Genomic DNA, 22,144 nt, shown 5'->3' with positions numbered 1-22,144 from the left:
TACCACTCTCATCCCCTATGTTCCCCACTGACCCCATCTCTGTACCGCTCTCATCCCCTATGTTCCCTACTGACCCCATCTCTGTACCGCTCTCATCCCCTCTGTTCCCCACTGACCCCATCTCAGTACCACTCTCATCCCCTATGTTCCCCACTGACCCCATCTCTGTACCGCTTTCATCCCCTATGTTCCCTACTGACCCCATCTCTGTACCGCTCTCATCCCCTATGTTCCCTACTGACCCCATCTCTGTACCGCTCTCATCCCCTATGTTCCCTACTGACCCCATCTCAGTACCCCATCTCAGTACCCCTCTCATCCCCTCTGTTCCCCACTGACCCCATCTCAGTACCACTCTCATCCCCTCTGTTCACCACTGACCCCATTTCAGTACCCCCCTCATCCCCTCTGTTCCCCACTGACCCCATCTCTGTACCGCTCTCATCCCCTCTGTTCCCCACTGACCCCATCTCAGTACCCCTCTCATCCCCTCTGTTCCCTACTGACCCCATCTCTGTACCCCTCTCATCCCCTCTGTTCCCCACTGACCCCATCTCAGTACCCCTCTCATCCCCTCTGTTCCCTACTGACCCCATCTCTGTACCCCTCTCATCCCCTCTGTTCCCCACTGACCCCATCTCAGTACCCCTCTCATCCCCTCTGTTCCCTACTGACCCCATCTCTGTACCACTCTCATCCCCTCTGTTCACCACTGACCCCATTTCAGTACCCCCCTCATCCCCTCTGTTCCCCTCTCATCATCATTCTCATCCCTGCTACTCCCTCTTTTCCCTCTCCCCTCTCTCCCCATGACCTTTCCTCCTCCATTCCAGCTCTGTACCGTATTCCCCCTTTCCTCTTCATCACACCGTCCACATTGCTTTTCATTTTTGTCTCATGGGCTTGTCTGCGGACCACGAGATTGAGTGTGTGTGTGTGTGTGTGTGTGTGTGTGTGTGTGTGTGTGTGTGTGTGTGTGTGTGTGTGTGTGTGTGTGTGTGTGTGTGTGTGTGTGTGTGAGTTTGGATAAGTGCCACTTCATTGTTTCTGCCAAGCAAGCCTCTCAGAAAGCTGTCATTTAAGCTGACTGTAGTCTCGCCTGACAGAATGGCATATTTTTGTTGGCACGATGGAAAGGCTTTCTTTAGGAGGTTCTGAAAGGATAAAGACATACTCACAGCAGAAACATTCACAATATAGGCTCTGCTTTACGGGAACAGCTTCCATCCACGAGGGTTTCCTTAAGTTTCCAGTATTTCTGGGAAATCTAGATAATGATTATTTTGTATGTGACATTTTCCCCTTTTGTCTTTTAATCTTCCTGACAGTGATATACCTACATATCTCTGCTGCCTTTGTCTTAGTGATATAACTGACCTTCATTTTTATTTATTTTATTTTAATTCACCTTTATTTAACCAGGTACAGTGAGGGGGAAAAGTATTTGATCCCCTGCTGATTTTGTACGTTTGCCCACTGACAAAGAAATTATCAGTCTATCATGGTAGGTTTATTTGAACAGTGAGAGACAGAATAACAACAAAAAAGTCCAGAAAAACGCATGTCAAAAATGTTATAAATTGATTTGCATTTTAATGAGGGAAATAAGTATTTGACCCCCTCTCAATCAGAAAGATTTCTGGCTCCCAGGTACTTTTTTCCCTCACTGTAGTGGAGAAGGTACGGTGGGATTCGAAATGGTCAGTGATCTGTTTGTTAACTTGGCTTTCGAAGATTTTCGAAAGGCAGGGTAGGATGGATATAGGTCTATAACAGTTTAGGTCTAGTGTCTCCCCCTTTGAAGAGGGGGATGACTGCAGCAGCTTTCCAATCTTTGGGGATCTTAGATGATACGAAAGAGAGTTTGAATAGGCTAGTAAAAGGGGGGGATAATTTTAGAAAGAGAGGGTCCAGATTGTCTAGCCCAGCTGATTTGCAGGTATCCAGATTTTGCTGTTCTTTCAGAACATCAGCTGTGTGGATTTGGGTGAAGGAGAATTGGGGGGGGGGGGGGCTTGGGCAAGGGGGTGCTGAGAGGGTGCTGAGATGTTGGCCGGGGTAGGGTTAGCCAGGTGGAAAACATGGCCAGCCGTGGAAAAATGCTTATTGAAATGATCGATTATCGTATTATCAGGCAACTGGGAGGAGGTGCTCTTATTCTCCATGGACTTTACAGTGTCCCAAAACCTTTTGGAATTAGTGCTACAGGATGCAAATTTCTGTTTGAAAAAGTTAATTTAGCTTTCCTAACTGACTGTGTATATTGGTGAGCCAGGTGAGGTCACCGCATATATCGGGGGTGGAACAAAAGTGCTAGCTAAATCATATTGAGTAGGGCTGGAGGCTCTACAGTGAAATAAGACCAAAATTACTAACCAAAACAGCAATAGACAAGGCATATTGACATTAGGGAGAGGCATGTGTAGCCGAGTGATCATAGGGTCCAATGAGTAGCTAGGCGAGCTGGAGACACGGCGATTCAGACAGGTAGCAGGCCGGGGCTAACAGATGGGCCTCAGGGGGACGTCGCAACGGGAAAGCCTGTTGAAACCCCCTCGGACGGTTACGTCGGCAGACCAGTCGTGATGGATCGGCGGGGCTCCGTGTCGGCAGCAAAGGGGTCCAGGCAAGCTAGCTGCGATATTCCGGAGTAAATGTTCAGAGATTGCGGCAGGAATCCGGAGATGTGGTAGAGAAAAGCAGTCCGATATTCTGGGTTGATATCGCGCTGTGCAGGCTGGCAGGTATTGACCGGGCTGAGGCTGGCTGATGTCCGAGTTAACGGTGATGACCGCTAGCAGAGGCTAACTGACCTCTAGCTAGTAGCTAGTTAGCTGGCTAGCTGCTGATGGGGGTTCCGGTTCTAAAGTATAAAAATAGCAGATCCGTACCACGTCGGGTGAGGCGGGTTGCAGGAGAGTATATTCAGTCCGTAGATGGAAAATGAGAATAGAAATATAAAAAATATATACGAAGAAAAAAACGATATATACAAGGGACGGGACATGACAATCAAAACAGACATCCCACTGCTATGCCATCTTGGAATGTAAGTAATTGATTAGGTATTATTAATATATCACAAGTCAATGCTGCAGGACTTTCCACAGAGTGTGGAGTGCATTAACAAGGCGTGATAAGAGAGCCAGGTGTTTATAGTGTTAAACCATTAGGTGTTTGATTCAACACTGTTTTGTGAGTTGCTTCATCCGTGTCACCTGAGGTAATACTGGGACTCAGCTCTGGACAGGTGTGTTACCTGAGGTAATACTGGGACTCAGCTCTGGACAGGTGTGTTACCTGAGGTAATACTGGGACTCAGCTCTGGACAGGTGTGTTACCTGAGGTAATACTGGGACTCAGCTCTGGACAGGTGTGTTACCTGAGGTAATACTGGGACTCAGCTCTGGACAGGTATATCACCTGAGGTAATACTGGGACTCAGCTCTGCACAGGTGTGTTACCTGAGGTAATACTGGGACTCAGCTCTGGACAGGTGTGTTACCTGAGGTAATACTGGGACTCAGCTCTGGACAGGTATATCACCTGAGGTAATACTGGGACTCAGCTCTGGACAGGTATATCACCTGAGGTAATACTGGGACTCAGCTCTGGACAGGTGTATTACCTGAGGTAATACTGGGACTCAGCTCTGGACAGGTGTGTTACCTGAGGTAATACTGGGACTCAGCTCTGGACAGGTGTGTTACCTGAGGTAATACTGGGACTCAGCTCTGGACAGGTATATCACCTGAGGTAATACTGGGACTCAGCTCTGGACAGGTATATCACCTGAGGTAATACTGGGACTCAGCTCTGGACAGGTGTGTTACCTGAGGTAATACTGGGACTCAGCTCTGGACAGGTGTGTTACCTGAGGTAATACTGGGACTCAGCTCTGGACAGGTATATCACCTGAGGTAATACTGGGACTCAGCTCTGGACAGGTATATCACCTGAGGTAATACTGGGACTCAGCTCTGGACAGGTGTGTTACCTGAGGTAATACTGGGACTCAGCTCTGGACAGGTGTGTTACCTGAGGTAATACTGGGACTCAGCTCTGGACAGGTGTGTTACCTGAGGTAATACTGGGACTCAGCTCTGGACAGGTGTGTTACCTGAGGTAATACTGGGACTCAGCTCTGGACAGGTGTATTACTTTTCTCTATCAAAAGCAGGTGTGTGTGTGTGTGTGTGTGTGTGTGTGTGTGTGTGTGTGTGTGTGTGTGTGTGTGTGTGTGTGTGTGTGTGTGTGTGTGTGTGTGTGTGTGTGTGTGTCTGTGACGAGTGGGGCAGGCCAGAACAGAATGACTGTAGTAAACCACTAGTGACATGCCAGAACACAGAGTCCCTGCAGCACAGAGAAACCCATCTGAGATGAAACTTGATATTAACCCTCATTATAAGATTACACAGCACATGAATCCATTGAAACCTATAGCCACAGTGAAGATGTTCAGTATGGAAGATCATTCAAGGGCTTTTGTGTCTGTGGAATTTCCTTGGTTGGGGTCTGGAGGCTATAAACATGGTGCGGTTGGATATCAAAAATTGTTACTTGATTTGTGAACACACACACACATACACATCTCTGATGGTCTAGCTGGCGGTGTCCCTCAGGGTCCATGGTTAACGGCTGGGGGTCAGCCTCAGAGGAAGATGACCGTCACTACTCCAGCCACAGGTCCAGTGTGGGCAGCTCCTCTGACGGGTCCCTCTACACCCACTGTAGCTTCGCCCAGGCCCTGGTGGCAGCCGCTGACAAGGCAGGCTACCACCTGGAGGGCACCAGCCTGGCCAAGAGAGGTTGGTATATGAGTAGTGAAGCCCCTCCAGCCTGTTCTCTCTGGAACCTATACATGACCCAAAAGGAGATTGATCTACTTCCTGCCGTCTGCTGGCTGGTGTTTTCTCCACTCTACTGCTGTTTGGCGGAGAATCTGCATGGCTCTACAATATGTGGCTGAACAAAGGATACAAACCTTGATTCAACTCTAACCTTCCTCCAGCTTTGCACCCTGACTCCTACGAACTTGGGATAGAGGACAATTATCTGGGTGAACTCACTGGTGATTTCTTTGCAGGCTTCTAACACTGTCTGTACTTACTCATTGTCAAAATAATGGTGTGATTTTGAGGATTTCTGGCGTTTGACTGATTAAGTAACTGAACCTTCCATGGGATCGTGCGAGCTTCCTGCTTGGAAATCAACATTCTCTTCCCAGGCATGATCCTTAACCCGCTTCTCTCCATGTTCCTCTCAGTCCCTCCACTAACCCAGTGGCCTCCCTGTCTTCTTCTCTCCCTCCTCCTCCAGGTAAAGGGCTGTCCCACCGGCCCCGGCCCAGCAGTCCCTTCTCTACAGATGGCAGCACGGTGGGCACACATAGCCTGGGCCACCAGAGGGCTGCCCGGCCCACCCGCAAGCCCCGGGGACAGGGCACGGCGCCCCACAGGAGAGACGCCAGTGCAGACGGTAAGAGAAGAAGCTGGGGTGGCACAGTGCTTGAACCAGAAGCTTCCCTGTACTTTGTCTCAGTGAAGAGTTACCTCTGACACAACTTACTCATTATCTATAACAGGGCTCTCCAACCCTGTTCCTGGAGAGATACCATCCTGTAGGTTTTCACTCCAATCCTGTTCCTGGAGAGATACCGTCCTGTAGGTTTTCCCTCTAATCCTGTTCCTGGAGAGATACTGTCCTGTAGGTTTTCACTCTAATCCTGTTCCTGGAGAGATACCGTCCTGTAGGTTTTCCCTCTAATCCTGTTCCTGGAGAGATACCATCCTGTAGGTTTTCACTCCAATCCTGTTCCTGGAGAGATACCATCCTGTAGGTTTTCACTCTAATCCTGTTCCTGGAGAGATACCGTCCTGTAGGTTTTCACTCTAATCCTGTTCCTGGAGAGATACCGTCCTGTAGGTTTTCACTCCAATCCTGTTCCTGGAGATCTACCATCCTGTAGGTTTTCACTCTAATCCTGTTCCTGGAGATCTACCATCCTGTAGGTTTTCACTCTAATCCTGTTCCTGGAGAGATACCGTCCTGTAGGTTTTCACTCCAATCCTGTTCCTGGAGATCTACCATCCTGTAGGTTTTCACTCCAACCCTAATCTAGAGCACATGATTCTAATAATTAGCAGGTTGAAAATCTGAATCAGAATAGTTACTGTACAACTGGGGTTGGAGAAAAGCTACAAGAGGATAGCTCTCCTGTAACAGGGTTGGATTAAAGCTACAGGAGGATAGCTCTCCAGTAACAGGGTTGGATTAAAGCTACAGGAGGATAGCTCTCCAGTAACAGGGTTGGATTAAAGCTACAGGAGGATAGCTCTCCAGTAACAGGGTTGGAGTAAAGCTACAGGAGGATAGCTCTCCAGTAACAGGGTTGGAGAAAAGCTACAGGAGGATAGCTCTCCATTAACAGAGTTGGAGTAAAGCTACAGGAGGATAGCTCTCCAGTAACAGGGTTGGAGTAAAGCTACAGGAGGATAGCTCTCCAGTAACAGGGTTGGAGAGCCCTGATCTATGAGGACTTGGACTGCATTACAATTACTGATTAATACTGATTGACTGATCACTGATATATCACCAGACTGTAACCATGTAGTTAACCACATCACCTCTTCCTCCCAGACCTACCTCCTCCCCCTGACCCCCCGCCCATCCAGGGACCAGGGTATATCCAGGGGGCCCGTAGTGTAGGCGGAATGGGCCCCCCAGCCGAAAGGCAGGCATCGTCCCTGGAGCGCCAGCCCATGTGTGGCGCCATGCCCCTGTCTGGGCTGGAGGAAATGAAGAGCTGCATGGACAGACAGACACGCACCTCTCTGGAGCGCCACCGCCAGGCCCAGGACAGACTAGCATCCATGGACCGAGGAGACGACCCACGCAGGGGACACAAAACAGGTACAGGACTGGAGGGTAGAAGCAAATCAGAAAGCCAGCACATTGTCAGAAAGACTCAGACCTGATCCACACAGGTGTTCATTCTAATTTGCAGATGCCAATTTCTTGTATCCTGCACTTGTGGCAGTGTGTTGGATGTGAGCGAACATTACTTTAGAACAGTAGGATATAACTCATATTCCACACCACAGTATGGAGCCAGTAGACCTGTGGTTAGGTCAGCAGCCATTGCTGTACAGAGAGAGATCCAGAGCCCTAAACTGTGTGACAGCAGGGTCCTGATGGCTGCGGTGCCTTGGCAGACCAGACCCTTTACTAAACCCTGGTGTTCAATCTCCTGCTGAGAGGAGACTGGGCTCCCATGAACAGATTGCAATGTCTGCCACTTGTACTTGTCTACCAGCCCCCCCCCCCCCCCCACACACACACACACACACACAGCCTGTAGTTGTCGGCAATGGTGCCCGGCTCCAGCCCAGTCCGGGCAGGAGGCCCCAGCCACACAGATGCATTCTAATTCCCCAGCTTTCCCCTCTCAGACAAACAGCGGCTACTCCACCACTCCACCCATCTGTCTGTGTGTGGAGTCATTAGACCTCGCCATGCTGTGTTCCTGTCCTGTCTGTTTGTGGAGTCCTTAGACCTCACCATGCTGTGTTCCTGTCCTGTCTGTGTGTGGAGTCATTAGACGTCACCATGCTGTGTTCCTGTCCTGTCTGTGTGTGGAGTCATTATACCTCACCATGCTGTGTTCCTGTTCTGTCTGTGTGTGGAGTCATTAGACCTCACCATGCTGTGTTCCTGTCCTGTCTGTGTGTGGAGTCATTAGACCTCACCATGCTGTGTTCCTATCCTGTCTGTGTGTGGAGTCATTAGACCTCACCATGCTGTGTTCCTGTCCTGTCTGTGTGTGGAGTCATTATACCTCACCATGCTGTGTTCCTGTCCTGTCTGTGTGTGGAGTCATTAGACCTCACCATGCTGTGTTCCTGTCCTGTCTGTGTGTGGAGTCATTAGACCTCACCATGCTGTGTTCCTGTCCTGTCTGTGTGTGGAGTCATTAGACCTCACCATGCTGTGTTCCTGTCCTGTCTGTGTGTGGAGTCATTAGACCTCACCATGCTGTGTTCCTGTCCTGTCTGTGTGTGGAGTCATTAGACCTCACCATGCTGTGTTCCTGTCCTGTCTGTGTGTGGAGTCATTAGACCTCACCATGCTGTGTTCCTGTCCTGTCTGTGTGTGGAGTCATTAGACCTCACCATGCTGTGTTCCTATCCTGTCTGTGCCAGGGCAAACTGACAGAGAGGCAGACACGGAGGCAGACAGACAGAATGACCAACAGAGAGGCAGGCAGAATGACAGACAGACCAGGAGACACAGTGAGGCGTCACACTCATCAGATTCTATAAGAGGTGTACTCCAAGTTGACTGATACACATCAGAGTTCAGAAGGCCCTCCATGTTGACTGATACACAGCAGAGTTCAGAAGGCTCTCCAAGTTGACTGATACACATCAGAATTCAGAAGGCCCTCCATGTTGACTGATACACAGCAGAGTTCAGAAGGCTCTCCAAGTTGACTGATATACAGCAGAATTCAGAAGGTCCTCCAAGTTGACTGATACACAACAGAGTTCAGAAGGTCCTCCAAGTTGACTGATACACAGCAGATGTCAGAAGGTCCTCCAAGTTGACTGGTATACAACAGAGTTCAGAAGGCCCTCCAAGTTGACTGGTACACAGCAGATGTCAGAAGGCTCTCCAAGTTGACTGATACACATCAGAGTTCAGAAGGTCCTCCATGTTGACTGATACACAGCAGAGTTCAGAAGGCCCTCCAAGTTGACTGATACACATCAGAGTTCAGAAGGCCCTCCAAGTTGACTGATACACAGCAGAGTTCAGAAGGCCCTCCAAGTTGACTGATACACAGCAGAGTTCTGAGGGGACAAGTTAAGCCCAGTTAGAGTTATTATCAGAGCAGTGGGAGGATGTTTGATGAGATGTGATGCTATATATCTATTGAACTCTATATCTAGAGACCAAGTCAGAGCTACAATATACTGACCTGCAGCAGGTGGTGTCACAGCAGGACAGAGCTACAATATACTGACCTGTAGCTGGGGGTGTCACAGCAGGTCAACGCTGACCTGCAGCAGGGGGTGTCACAGCAGGACAGATCTACAATATACTGACCTGCAGCAGGGGGTGTCACAGCAGGTCAACACTACAATATACTGACCTGCAGCAGGGGTGTCACAGCAGGACAGATCTACAATATACTGACCTGTAGCAGGGGGTGTCACAGCAGGTCAACGCTACAATATACTGACCTGCAGCAGAGGGTGTCACAGCAGGTCAACGCTGACCTGCAGCAGGGGTGTCACAGCAGGACAGAGCTACAATATACTGACCTGTAGCAGGGGGTGTCACAGCAGGTCAACACTACAATATACTGACCTGCAGCAGGGGTGTCACAGCAGGTCAACACTACAATATACTGACCTGCAGCAGGGGTGTCACAGCAGGTCAACACTACAATATACTGACCTGTAGCAGGGGGTGTCACAGCAGGTCAACACTACAATATACTGACTTGTAGCAGAGGGTGTCACAGCAGGTCAACACTACAATATACTGACCTGCAGCAGGGGGTGTCACAGCAGGTCAACGCTATAATATACTGACCTGTAGCAGCGGGTGTCACAGCAGGTCAACACTACAATATACTGACCTGTAGCAGGGGGTGTCACAGCAGGTCAACACTACAATATACTGACCTGTAGCAGGGGGTGTCACAGCAGGTCAATGCTATAATATACTGACCTGTAGCAGGGGGTGTCACAGCAGGTCAACACTACAATATACTGACCTGTAGCAGGTGTGTCACAGCAGGTCAACACTGCAATTTACTGACCTGCAGCAGGGGGTGTCACAGCAGGTCAACACTACAATATACTGACCCACAGCAGGGGGTGTCACAGCAGGACAGAGCTACAATATACTGACCTGTAGCAGCGGGTGTCACAGCAGGTCAACACTACAATATACTGACCTGCAGCAGGGGTGTCACACCAGGTCAGAGCTACAATATATTGACCTGCAGTAGGGGGTGTCACAACAGGACAGAGCTACAATATACTGACCTGCAGCAGGGGTGTCACAGCAGGTCAGAGCTACAATATACTGACCTGTAGTAGGGGTGTCACAGCAGGTCAACACTACAATATACTGACCTGTAGTAGGGGGTGTCACAGCAGGTCAGAGCTACAATATACTGACCTGTAGTAGGGGGTGTCACAGCAGGTCAGAGCTACAATATACTGACCTGTAGTAGGGGGTGTCACAGCAGGTCAGAGCTACAATATATTGACCTGTAGTAGGGGGTGTCACAGCAGGTCAGAGCTACAATATACTGACCTGTAGTAGGGGGTGTCACAGCAGGTCAGAGCTACAATATACTGACCTGTAGTAGGGGGTGTCACAGCAGGTCAGAGCTACAATATACTGACCTGCAGTAGGGGGTGTCACAGCAGGTCAGAGCTACAATATACTGACCTGTAGTAGGGGGTGTCACAGCAGGTCAGAGCTGCAATATACTGACCTGTAGTAGGGGGTGTCACAGCAGGTCAGAGCTACAATATACTGACCTGCAGTAGGGGGTGTCACAGCAGGTCAGAGCTACAATATACTGACCTGTAGTAGGGGGTGTCACAGCAGGTCAGAGCTACAATATACTGACCTGTAGTAGGGGGTGTCACAGCAGGTCAGAGCTACAATATACTGACCTGCAGTAGGGGGTGTCACAGCAGGTCAGAGCTACAATATACTGACCTGTAGTAGGGGGTGTCACAGCAGGTCAGAGCTACAATATACTGACCTGCAGTAGGGGGTGTCACAGCAGGTCAGAGCTACAATATACTGACTTGCAGCAGGGGTGTCACAGCAGGTCAACACTACAATATACTGACCTGCAGTAGGGGGTGTCACAACAGGACAGAGCTACAATATACTGACCTGTAGTAGGGGGTGTCACAGCAGGTCAGAGCTACAATATACTGACCTGTAGTAGGGGGTGTCACAGCAGGTCAGAGCTACAATATACTGACTTGCAGCAGGGGTGTCACAGCAGGTCAGAGCTACAATATACTGACCTGTAGTAGGGGGTGTCACAGCAGGTCAGAGCTACAATATACTGACCTGTAGTAGGGGGTGTCACAGCAGGTCAGAGCTACAATATACTGACTTGCAGCAGGGGTGTCACAGCAGGTCAGAGCTACAATATACTGACCTGTAGTAGGGGTGTCACAGCAGACAGTAACCCCTCTGTAGTTGCCTTTCTCCCCTTCAAAAAGGTGTTAGCTGAGGGACTCATGTGTGAGCCCACACTGCCTGCTGGCACCAGCACACTGCAGATGTCATTAGAAGGGAGGTCTGCCAACAGGCTCTCTGTCTCACTGTAGCACCTTCTGCAACCACCACCACCCCGCCTATCCACCTGCGCCTACCCAAACACATACCTAGCCACCCATAATGAATCTACAAACCACCATGTTGTAAAACGCTCTATCCTTTTGTTGCCCCTCCCCATGTCATTTTGGTGAATGAGAATGTATTCACCTTGCCCCAAGCCTCACAGGAGCCCTGTTTCTTCTTGCAATGCATGTATTGTAAGAATGTGTTCTTAATTGACCTGCCTGGTAAAATAAAGGTTAAATTAAAATAAAAAACGGTCAACTTCCCGACTACAATCAGGGTTAGGAGTGACAATATGAATTGTTTCCCTTTGTGTGTTTGTCCAGAAGCGGGGTGCCTGCCCCCCTACAGTAAACCCTCGTTCCCCTCCCCCGGGGGCGACATCTCCTCTGGGACAGCCTCCTCCAAGGGCTCCACGGGGCCACGCAAGGGAGAGGGGCCTCGAGGGCCACACCAACGGGCTGCCACAGACCACAGTGACTTCCTGGGGACCAACGGACCTGGACATTACGCGGGCGAGTTATGTACGTGTCACACCATTCTTGTTTACTAAATTATTGCAAGAAGGCGTTGTGTTACTATAGGTAACTATATTGATTTAATGTATAGCATTTTGACAAAGATATTGCTTTGTCCTGACATTGCTGTTCTCTCTGTCTCTCTCACAGAGTGACCTGCCTGCAGTAGGATCTGAACTGAACTGGAGAAAGCCTCGTCGTCCTCATCAGAATGAAGCCTCACCCGACTGGTGCAATGAACTTTGTCCTTCTTTGTGTATTATCAGAGGAGAGGAGCAGGAAGATGACGATGATGATAACAGAACTGTAAATGTGATGTATAAACACAGACATACATACTGTACATCCCACTATGTTGTTGTCCTCAACAAAATTATTTCTCACCCCCCACCTTAGTTTTTTTTCAGTCAGAAAATAGCAAGTAAACAAAACAGTTAAAAACGTCTATATGAGAAAACTAATTTTCAAAATAACCTTCCTTGGGGAAAAAATGGAATCTTGTTTCCTGTAAATAGATTCTTTACGTTGTTGTTGCGTTGCTATGCAAGCCTACTTCAGTTTTAGCATCCTCTTTCCATACTGTTGGTTATATCTAGTCATTTGTATTATATTTGAATTGATAGGTTGTTGTGCCATAAAATAATTGTTTTATAATCCATCATTTGTTAATAGCTTTCATTGATTAATTATTATAATTATTATTAATTATTGTTTTTTTGCACTGCGATTTTTGGTGATAAGCACAAAAGCATAGCTCCTGCTGACAGGAAGAACCGGACGAACATTTGAAGAGGAGTTTCTGTAGAGAGATGAGAAATGATATACTAATGTACAGAGAGATATTAAAGAGTGAAGGGTTGCTTATGGACAGCAACTAAATGGATGCCCATTCCCAAGTTAGGACTAAACAGAAAGAAGATGGGTTTGTTAGTGTCTTTGAGGTAGGGGGCCAGAGAAGAGGCAGAGAGGGGGGGCTTGTTCAATGTGCACAGAGGCTATGAGCAAGATGATGACTTGTCTCTCCTCTAACTATGAGTTGATTATTGGATTAGCTTCGATCCTACATAAACTGATTCTATTGTAAACCGTATAGTCCTACAAATGGGCTGATATAGACTTGTTAGAGCTGGCAGTTGTGAGGCTGTCCAGGCATTGTCTTGTTTTCAGAACATAACACAGCCACAATGGACGTCTAGCTGGGCCCTCATCTTCATTCCAGCGTTTCAACACAATTTATTTGATTCTATCTTCATCTCATCTTCTTTGATTCTATTTTCATTGAATTCTAGAGTTTTTGTTTTCTTCCGAAGATCATTTGTATAATCCGTCTAGCAAAATGGAGTTACAGTAGATTACACAAAGTGAACATCTGCACGTGTTCACTTTGTTCAACCAGCTGTACACCACTATAATCTAGTCACTGAAGCCACAGCACTTAAAATACACTATGAAGAGCCTCAAAGCCATGGTTCAGAAGGTCTAATCTATAATCTAACACTGACAAAGGACTTCCTTTTGATCATCCCTTCCTTTTGATCAACTCTGGAATGGTTTGAACCCAGTTGTAGTAAGAACTAACATTGATGCTAAAGGATTTCTCTATTGCCAGGAAAGAAGGTTTAGGATAGTTCCTTTTTTTTGTCCAAAAGTCAAACATTTATTTTGTCATCCATTTTAAATTATGTTTTACTTAATTTAGAGCACTTAATGTACTCCACATCCATGGCATCCCATGGAAAACAACACAGTGCCCTGTTTTGTATCTGTTTCAGTCGGAGCACTGCAGTCCCTGCCCTGAAGTATGGTACTGTGTTCTGACTAGCATACAATAGAGCACTAACTAGACTCCCTATTGGGACTCAAATTCCCAGAATGCATCAGATAGTGGAGAGGAAGGCAGGTAGAGTACAGTCAGAATGGAGAAGAGCCACCTGCAGTAGCAGATCCCACTGCCTCTGTCTCTACAGCATAGAGCACTACTTTCTATCTGCCTAACAGTCACAACACATTTCCCTTCTGCCGGCCGCATGGAACTATTCAGCCTCAGATGTTCAATTTGTATCTTTTCAAACAATGTTCTTAGCCTTTTTTTAAAGCCTGTTTCTTTGTATGCCTTTTATGGACTAAAAAATACTGCTTAATAATGTTCTCAAAATCAACGTTCACAATTTTACTGGTTCAATGACTATTTATTTTGTGTCTTCTTTAGTACTGCTTAATGTTGATACAAGGAGAGTTGGAAAGGAAACGGAAGGCTTTGTCAGATATGCTGTTGTACTGTCGCGTTTATGTCACTGTCATATCATCAACCTAGTGGCCAGTGTTCTGGAAATGAGGTGCAAGGAGTATCTCAGGTTATTTTACATTCTGGCGGTGTTCATGTATGTGTGTATATATGTGTATATATTCATATGCATCTCCACTCGGTTATTTCATTCCAGTTTCATTGCTGAAAGATATCCCCCTTTTATGTCCGATGCTGTCCTGTTTCATTTCTTTTCGCCAGTGGTTTTAATTCCAAGTTTAAAGTGCTGGTCCATCCACCTTAAGGCAAGATGTCAGTAACAGAACATACCAAATTAATATCGATATTTCTAATGTCTAATGCGTTTTTGTGTCTTTTTAATACTCATGGTTTTCCTTTAAATCACTGTGTTGTTGTTTTGTATTTATTAAAATGATAATAAAAAGGTATATTGTGAAATATGCATAAAGATTTGTGTAATATAAAAAAAACATTTTTATTTTTTTTTCTGTCGGAGAAGGCCGGGTTTGGGCAGCTCCAGTCCTCAGGGGCGGGGTGCTGTCACACTTTATCTCCATCCCTAGCAAACACAGCTGATGAAAATAATTGCATTCAAAACTGAAGGTCATGATTGGTTGATCATTGGAGTCAGGGTTGTTAGTGGGGGCTGAGGCAAAAGTGTGACACCAATCAGGCCCCCTGAGGACTGGAGTTGCCCATCCCTGAGCTAGGCCAAAAAGACTTGATGGTCTCTCCAGGTGCAATGCTGAGTCATTACTTGTCAGAGATACCCGAGTCACTCGGTCCTGCATGTTAACTACTCTGCTTCCTCTCATCTCAAAACAAAAGAAACTAAAACCTTTTCCAAACACAAAGAGCGATATGTTCCTCATTTGCTTGATACGGCAATAGATACAAACATTATTTTTTGTGAGGTTGAGAAGTACTTTCCCTCTCTTTTGTTACTTTTCTCAGTATTGTTGGATCTGTGTGTTGCCTTTTTGCAAAAAAAGAGGATTAAAGAAAGGCAAAAATAGGAAATTGTCTTTCTTTACAGTGCGGGGCAAGGTGATACCCTCTCTCCAATGCAATTTAAACATTCGCATATCTTTCCTGTAAACAACCTTCTGTATTCACTTGCATGTCCTTGTCCAAGAACAAGAAAACTTTTACAAGTCCCATCCCCATGTCCTGTAAGATAAATCAAAGTTATTTTCTTTCCTTGTACCTGGATCACTACCAACAAATAAAATATTAAAACAAATGTGAACCCTTGCCTTTCACTCTGTTGATTGACAAGGTGTTATACACAATATCAGTATCGTTCAAATTCAGCTGGAAAGTTCCTGTACCATTTTTACGTTGTTTGTCATCTTGAGTATGGCTTTCTGGACATATTTTGTTCCAAGAGAAAGAGAAAAAGTCTGAAGTCTCTAAAAAGAATAGTGTCGGTATTGGTGTTTTCCTTCCGTGATGTTTGTGTGTGTGTGTGTGTGTGTGTGTGTGTGTGTGTGTGTGTGTGTGTGTGTGTGTGTGTGTGTGTGTGTGTGTGTGTGTGTGTGTGTGTGTGTTTGTGTGTGTTTGCGAGAGGGTGCCTGACTCAGCTGTGCTTTTCTATGTCAAAGCAATCAACATTCTGTTCATCTTGGAGGGCCAACATCAAACGGAACACCAAATCCATCAAATCATTGAGACAGTCACACTCGCTTTGATTAACACTTAACTTTAAAAAAAAAACTTAGATAGAACTGTGGCTCAGATACTGCCTTTTATCTTTTTCCTTTTTGAACACCGAGATGTGACCAAATAGAGTCAGCAAAGGTGGCAGAATGAGGCATTGATAACCGCTTGGAGGGAAAACTCGTCCAAACAAAAGTCCATTATAGCAACTTAGTTTGCTGTTACTGTATTAAGCTAATGTCTCATCTAAATGTTAGGTTACACTGTCCCATCATTTGGTCTGCTCTGTACATGTGTTCTTACAGGCTGCTTTGTGTGATGTTCTCCTTAGTATAGCCGGACCTCCGTCTAATTTGTAATGTGAAAGCCAGCTAGTCTGATGGCATTAAGGAATGATGACTCATGTAATTAAAAACCAATAAAAAGCTGTTATAGTTCGTTAAATAATTTCATTATCCCATTCCCTCTCTCCGCTCCACCTAAATGACAGCAATTATTCATGCTAATATTTTTCAGCTCTTTCTACATTTCTCTCCGTCTCTCTCACTCTTGTTCCCCCCCCCCATTTGTTCTCCTCCTTTCTGACTCTCTTCCTCTCTGTTCTGAGTTCTCTGTCTGGAACTTTAAAACAGGCAAGTATATGGGTACCTCAACCCTATAAGGGGTCTTTCCAGCCAACAGCTTGAGGAATAGGCAAGTATGTGCTTGTAAAAGAAAGTAAGTTAAGAAAAAGTTACATTTGCCAGTCCCTAAAACTCCATAAATCACTACTCACCCTCTCAATTCTCTCTTTCTCCCTCTCAATTCAATTCAAAGGGCTTTAATGGCATGGGAAACATATGTTTACATTGCCAAAGCAAGTGAAATAAACAATAAACAAAAGGAAAAATACAAGAGAAACATTAGTAAACATTACACTCACAAAAGTTTTAAAATAATATAGACATTTCAAATGTTACATTCTCTCTCTCTCTCTGTCTCTTTCACTCTCTCTGATTCTCTCTCAATTCAATTCAATTTAAGGGCTTTATTGGCATGGGAATCATATGTTAACATTGCCAAACTAAGTGAAGTAGAAATTAAACAATAATGAAATAAATAACAAAAGAATTACACTCACAGAAGTTCCAAAAGAATAAAGACATTTCAACTGTCATATTATGTCTATATACAGTGTTGTAATGATGTGCAAATAGTTCAAGTACAAAAGGGAAAATAAATATTTACAATGGTGTTTGTTCTTCACTGGTTAACCTTTTCTTGTGGCAACAGGTCACAAATCTTGCTGCTGTGATGGCACACTGTGGTAATTAACCAGTAGATATGGGAGTTTATCAAAATTGGGTTTGTTTTGGAATTCTTTGTGGATCTGTGTAATCTGTGGGAAATGTGTATCTAATATGGTCATATATTTGGCAGGCGGTTAGGAAGTGCAACTCAGTTTCCACCTCATTTTGTGGGCAGTGTGCACATAGCCTGACTTCTCTTGAGAGCCAGGTCTGCCTATGGCGGCCTTTCTCAATAGCAAGGCTATGCTCACTGAGTCTGTACATAGTCAAGGCTTTCCTTAAGTTTGGGTCAGTCACAGTGGTCAGGTATTCTGCCACTGTGTACTCTCTGATTAGGGCCAAATAGCATTCTAGTTTCCTCAGTTTTTTTGTAAATTCTTTCCAATGTGTCAAGTAATAATCTTTTTTTTCATGATTTTGTTGGGTCTAATTGTGCTGCTGTAGGCCCTCCTTGGTTGGGGACAGAAGCACCAGATCATCAGTAGACATTTGACTTCAGATTGTAGTAGGGTGAGGCCAGGTGCTGCATACTGTTCTAGTGCACTCGCCAATTCGTTGATACAGATACAAGTCAGAAGTTTACATACACTTAGGTTGGAGTCATTAAAACTTGTTTTTCAACCACTCCACAAATTTCTTCTTAACAAACTATAGTTTTGGCAAGTCGGTTAGGACTTCTGCTTTGTGCATGACACAAGTAATTTTTCCAACAATTGTTTACATACAGATTGTTTCACTTATAATTCACTGTATCACAATTCCAGTGGGTCAGAAGTTTACATACACTAAGTTGACTGTGCCTTTAAACAGCTTGGAATATTCCAGAAAATGATGTCATGGCTTTAGAAGCTTCTGTTAGGCTAATTGACATCATTTGAGTCAATTGGAGGTGTACCTGTGGATGTATTTCAAAGCTTACTTTCAAACTCAGTGCCTCTTTGCTTGAGATAATGAGAATATCTAAAGAAATCAGCCAAGACCTCATGAAAAAATTGTAGACCACCACAAGTCTGGTTCATCCTTGGGAGCAATTTCCAAATGCCTGAAGGTACCACGTTCATCTGTACAAACAATAGTACGCAAGTATAAACACCATGGGACCACGCAGCCGTCATACTGCTCAGGAAGGAAACGCGTTCTGTCTCTTAGAGATTTACGTACTTTGGTGCGAAAAGTGCAAATCAATCCCAGAATAACAGCAAAGGACCTTGTGAAGATGCTGGAGGAAACAGGTACAAAAGTATTTATATCCACAGTAAAACGAGTCCTATATCGACATAACCAGAAAGGTCGCTCAGCAAGGAAGAAGCCACTGCTCCAGAACCGCCATAAAAAAGCCAGACTACGGTTTGCAACTGCACATGAGGACAAAGATCGTACTTTTTAGAGAAATGTCCTCTGGTCTGATGAAACAAAAATAGAACTGTTTGGCCATAATGACCATTGTTATGTTTCGAGGAAAAAGGGGGAGGCTTGCAATCCGAAGAACACCATTCCAACCGTGAAGCACGGGGGTGGCAGCATCATGTTGTGGGGTGCTTTGCTGCAGGAGGGACTGGTGCACTTCACAAAATAGATGGCATCATGAGGTAGGAAAATGATGTGGATATACTGAAGCAACAACTCAAGACATCAGTCAGGAAGTTAAAGCTTGGTCGCAAATGGGTCTTCCAAATGGACAATGACCCCAAGCATACTTCCAAAGTTGTGGCAAAATGGCTTAAGGACAACAAAGCCAAGGAATTAGAGTGGCCATCACAATGCCTTGACCTCAATCCTATAGAAAATGTGTGGGCAGAACTAAAAAGCGTGTATGAGCAAGGAGGCATAAAAACCTGACTCAGTTACACCAGCTCTGTCAGGAGGAATGGGCCAAAATTCACCCAACTTATTGTTGGAAGCTTGTTGAAGGCTGCCCGAAAAGTTTGACCCAGGTCAAATAATTTAAAGGCAATGCTACCAAATACTAATTGAGTGTATGTAAACTTCTGACCCACTGGGAATGTGATGAAAGTAATAAAAGCTGAAAAAAATCATTCTCTCTACTATAATCCTGTAATTTTACATTCTTATTATAAAGTGGTGATCCTAACTGACCTAAAACAGGGAATTTTTAGTAGGATTAAATGTCAGGAATTGTGAAAAATGTAGTTTAAATGCATTTGGCTAAGGTGTATGTAAACTTCCGACTTCAGCTGCACCCCTGTTTCACCCCACGGCCCTGTGGAAAGAAATGTGTGTTTTTTTGCCAATTTTAACCTGGATTTTATAATGTTGTATGTTTTTTCCCCCAACTCCACTTTCTATTAATGTGTATAGCAGACCCTCATGCCAAATTAAGTCAAAGGACAAAGCATGAGAAGACTTGGCCTTTGTTTTGGTTTGCTTGTTTGCCTATTAGGGTGTGCAGGGTGAATACGTGGACTCTCTCTCTCTCTCTGTCTCACCTCTCTCTGTCTGTCACTCTCCTATCTCTCTCTCTCTCTCTAACTCACTCACTCTTTCCTTCTCTCTGATCAATGTGAATGATTGAAGCAGAGAGGAGGAGGAGCGTGAGAGGGTATGAGACTGATCTCTCTCCCGTCTCAGGTCAGTGCATTTTCCAAAGCCCTTCCTTCCCTCCAGGTACATGATATAAGACCTGTTTCTTGGAAATGGTTGGAAAATATTTGCACTCATATTTATGACAAAGGTTCAGCAATCAATCAATGCTTCAGTGGTGGTGATGCAGGGACTGTTCACTATCTCACACCTCAGCTCCATCCTCAGCCCCAAACAGCCCCGCCTCAGCCCCGCCTCAGCCCCAAACAGCCCCACCTCAGCCCCAAACAGCCCCGCCTCAGCCCCAAACAGCCCCACCTCAGCCCCAAACAGCCCTGCCTCAGCCCCGCCTCAGCCCCAAACAGCCCCACCTCAGCCCCAAACAGCCCCAGTCTCAGCCCCAAACAGCCCTGCCTCAGCCCAGCCTCAGCCCCAAACAGCCCCAGTCTCAGCCCCAAACAGCCCCGCCTCAGCCCCAAACAGCCCCAGTCTCAGCCCCAAACAGCCCCGCCTCAGCCCCAAACAGCCCCAGTCTCAGCCCCAAACAGCCCCGCCTCAGGCCCAAACAGCCCCAAACAGCCCCACCTCACCCCCAAACAGCCCCGCCTCAGCCCCGCCTCAGCCCCAAACAGCCCCAGTCTCAGCCCCAAGTAGCCCCAGTCTCAGCCCCAAACAGCCTCGCCTCAGCCCCAAGCATCCCCAGTCTCAGCCCCAAATAGCCCCAGCCTCAGCCCCAAACAGCCCCAGTCTCAGCCCCAAACAGCCCCGCCTCAGCCCCAAACAGCCCCAGTCTCAGCCCCAAACAGCCCAGCCTCAGCCCCAAACAGCCCCAGCCTCAGCCCCAAACAGCCCCAGTCTCAGCCCCAAACAGTCCCAGTCTCAGCCCCAAACATCCCCAGCCTCAGCCCCAAACAGCCCCGCCTCAGCCCCAAACAGCCCCGCCTCAGCCCCAAACAACCCCAGTCTCAGCCCCAAACAGCCCTAGTCTCAGCCCCAAACAGCCCCGCCTCAGCCCCAAACAGCCCCAGTCTCAGCCCCAAACAGCCCTGCCTCAGCCCCAAACAGCCCCGCCTCAGCCCCAAACAGCCCCAGTCTCAGCCCCAAACAGCCCAGCCTCAGCCCCAAACAGCCCCAGCCTCAGCCCCAAACAGCCCCAGTCTCAGCCCCAAACAGTCCCAGTCTCAGCCCCAAACATCCCCAGCCTCAGCCCCAAACAGCCTTCGCCTCAGCCCCAAACAGCCCCGCCTCAGCCCCAAACAGCCCCAGCCTCAGCCCCAAACAGCCCCAGTCTCAGCCCCAAACAGCCCCAGTCTCAGCCCCAAACAGCCCCAGTCTCAGCCCCAAACAGCCCCAGTCTCAGCCCCAAACAGCCCCAGTCTCAGCTCCAAACAGCCCCGCCTCAGCCCCAAACAGCCCCAGTCTCAGCCCCAAACAGCCCCAAACAGCCCCAGTCTCAGCTCCAAACAGCCCCGCCTCAGCCCCAGCCACAGCCCCAAACAGCCTCAACTCCAAACAGCCTCAGCCCCAAACAGCCCCAGCCCAAAACAGCCCCAGCCTCAGCCCCAAACAGCCCCAGCCCAAAACAGCCCCAGCCTCAGCCCCAAACAGCCCCAGCCTCAGTCCCCAAACAGCCCCAGCCCGGGGGCGAGTAATGACTGCCCCATTCTTTGCCAACTAAGCATCTTTCTCCTCTTTCCCCATCCTATCCCTGGATGTTTTTCTATGTTCCCTTTTCCCCTCATTTTTCACCTGTCACTTGAGTGCTGTGTTTTTCTTCTGTGTCTTGCCTCTCCACACCCTAAAAAGCCTCTACACCTCCATGTGTCTGTAGTAATTGCCACATGTGAGACTAGAGACAAGTGGGGAGAGACACACAGCAACTATCAGAGCAGAGGGAAATAAGCTGTGCTCAGCAGATACTCGTCAATACTGCAGTGAGATATGAGCAGCGATGAGGGTGTGTGTGTGTGTGTGTGTGTGTGTGTGTGTGTGTGTGTGTGTGTGTGCGCAGGAGGAAGGGAGCTGCTGGGGTGTGTTAATTGAAGGAAGCATCCTTTGCTGGTGCTGCTGGGTTTTTCCTTTTGCCTTTGTCTCTGGACTGGTGCCATTAGTGGAGAGGGCAGCAGTACCAATGATACACCATTCATCACACATGTCAAACAGCACAGGCCAGCTGTCGGGGACAAGCAGGGAACATTAGCATTTCGGGACCGTTTCTCTCTATTTCTCTCTCCCACTCTCTCCTCTTTCTCTTTTGCTTTCTCTTTCTCTCTCTCTCTATCCCTCTCCCTCTCTCTCTCTCTCTCTCCCCTGCTCCATGACTCCCTCACTCTTTTTCCTCTCTCTCTCCCTATCTCTCTCTCCCTCTCTATCGCTATATCTCATGCAATGTTTGTGTTAGAATATCATTTTAGTGACCATGGCATAGAACATACAGTCAGCTCCAAACATAGATGGGACAGTGACACATTTTTTGTTTTTTT

The 22,144-nt window shown here is 46.9% G+C and overlaps 1 protein-coding gene across 2 annotated transcripts in view; it reads left to right on the top strand.

Annotated features, from left to right (window-relative positions):
• The window catches only part of LOC115206567 (roundabout homolog 2), a 124,309-nt gene extending 108,894 nt beyond the window's left edge, over window positions 1-15,415 (top strand). Inside the window, exons 24-28 of one of the 2 annotated variants that reach the window (XM_029773694.1) lie at window positions 4,623-4,808; window positions 5,320-5,478; window positions 6,640-6,912; window positions 11,715-11,912; window positions 12,057-15,415. In XM_029773694.1, the coding sequence (XP_029629554.1) occupies window positions 4,623-4,808; window positions 5,320-5,478; window positions 6,640-6,912; window positions 11,715-11,912; window positions 12,057-12,058 (818 nt within the window). In that variant the 3' untranslated portion in view covers window positions 12,059-15,415. The remainder of the gene's footprint in view (window positions 1-4,622; window positions 4,809-5,319; window positions 5,479-6,639; window positions 6,913-11,714; window positions 11,913-12,056) is intronic. The other variant, XM_029773695.1, reaches the window with a different exon arrangement.
• Window positions 15,416-22,144: the final 6,729 nt, after the last annotated feature.

This window comes from Salmo trutta, chromosome 13 (assembly GCF_901001165.1).
Source record: "Salmo trutta chromosome 13, fSalTru1.1, whole genome shotgun sequence".
Classification (NCBI taxonomy): domain Eukaryota; kingdom Metazoa; phylum Chordata; class Actinopteri; order Salmoniformes; family Salmonidae; genus Salmo; species Salmo trutta.
This window is presented reverse-complemented; position numbering and strand designations above follow the sequence as displayed.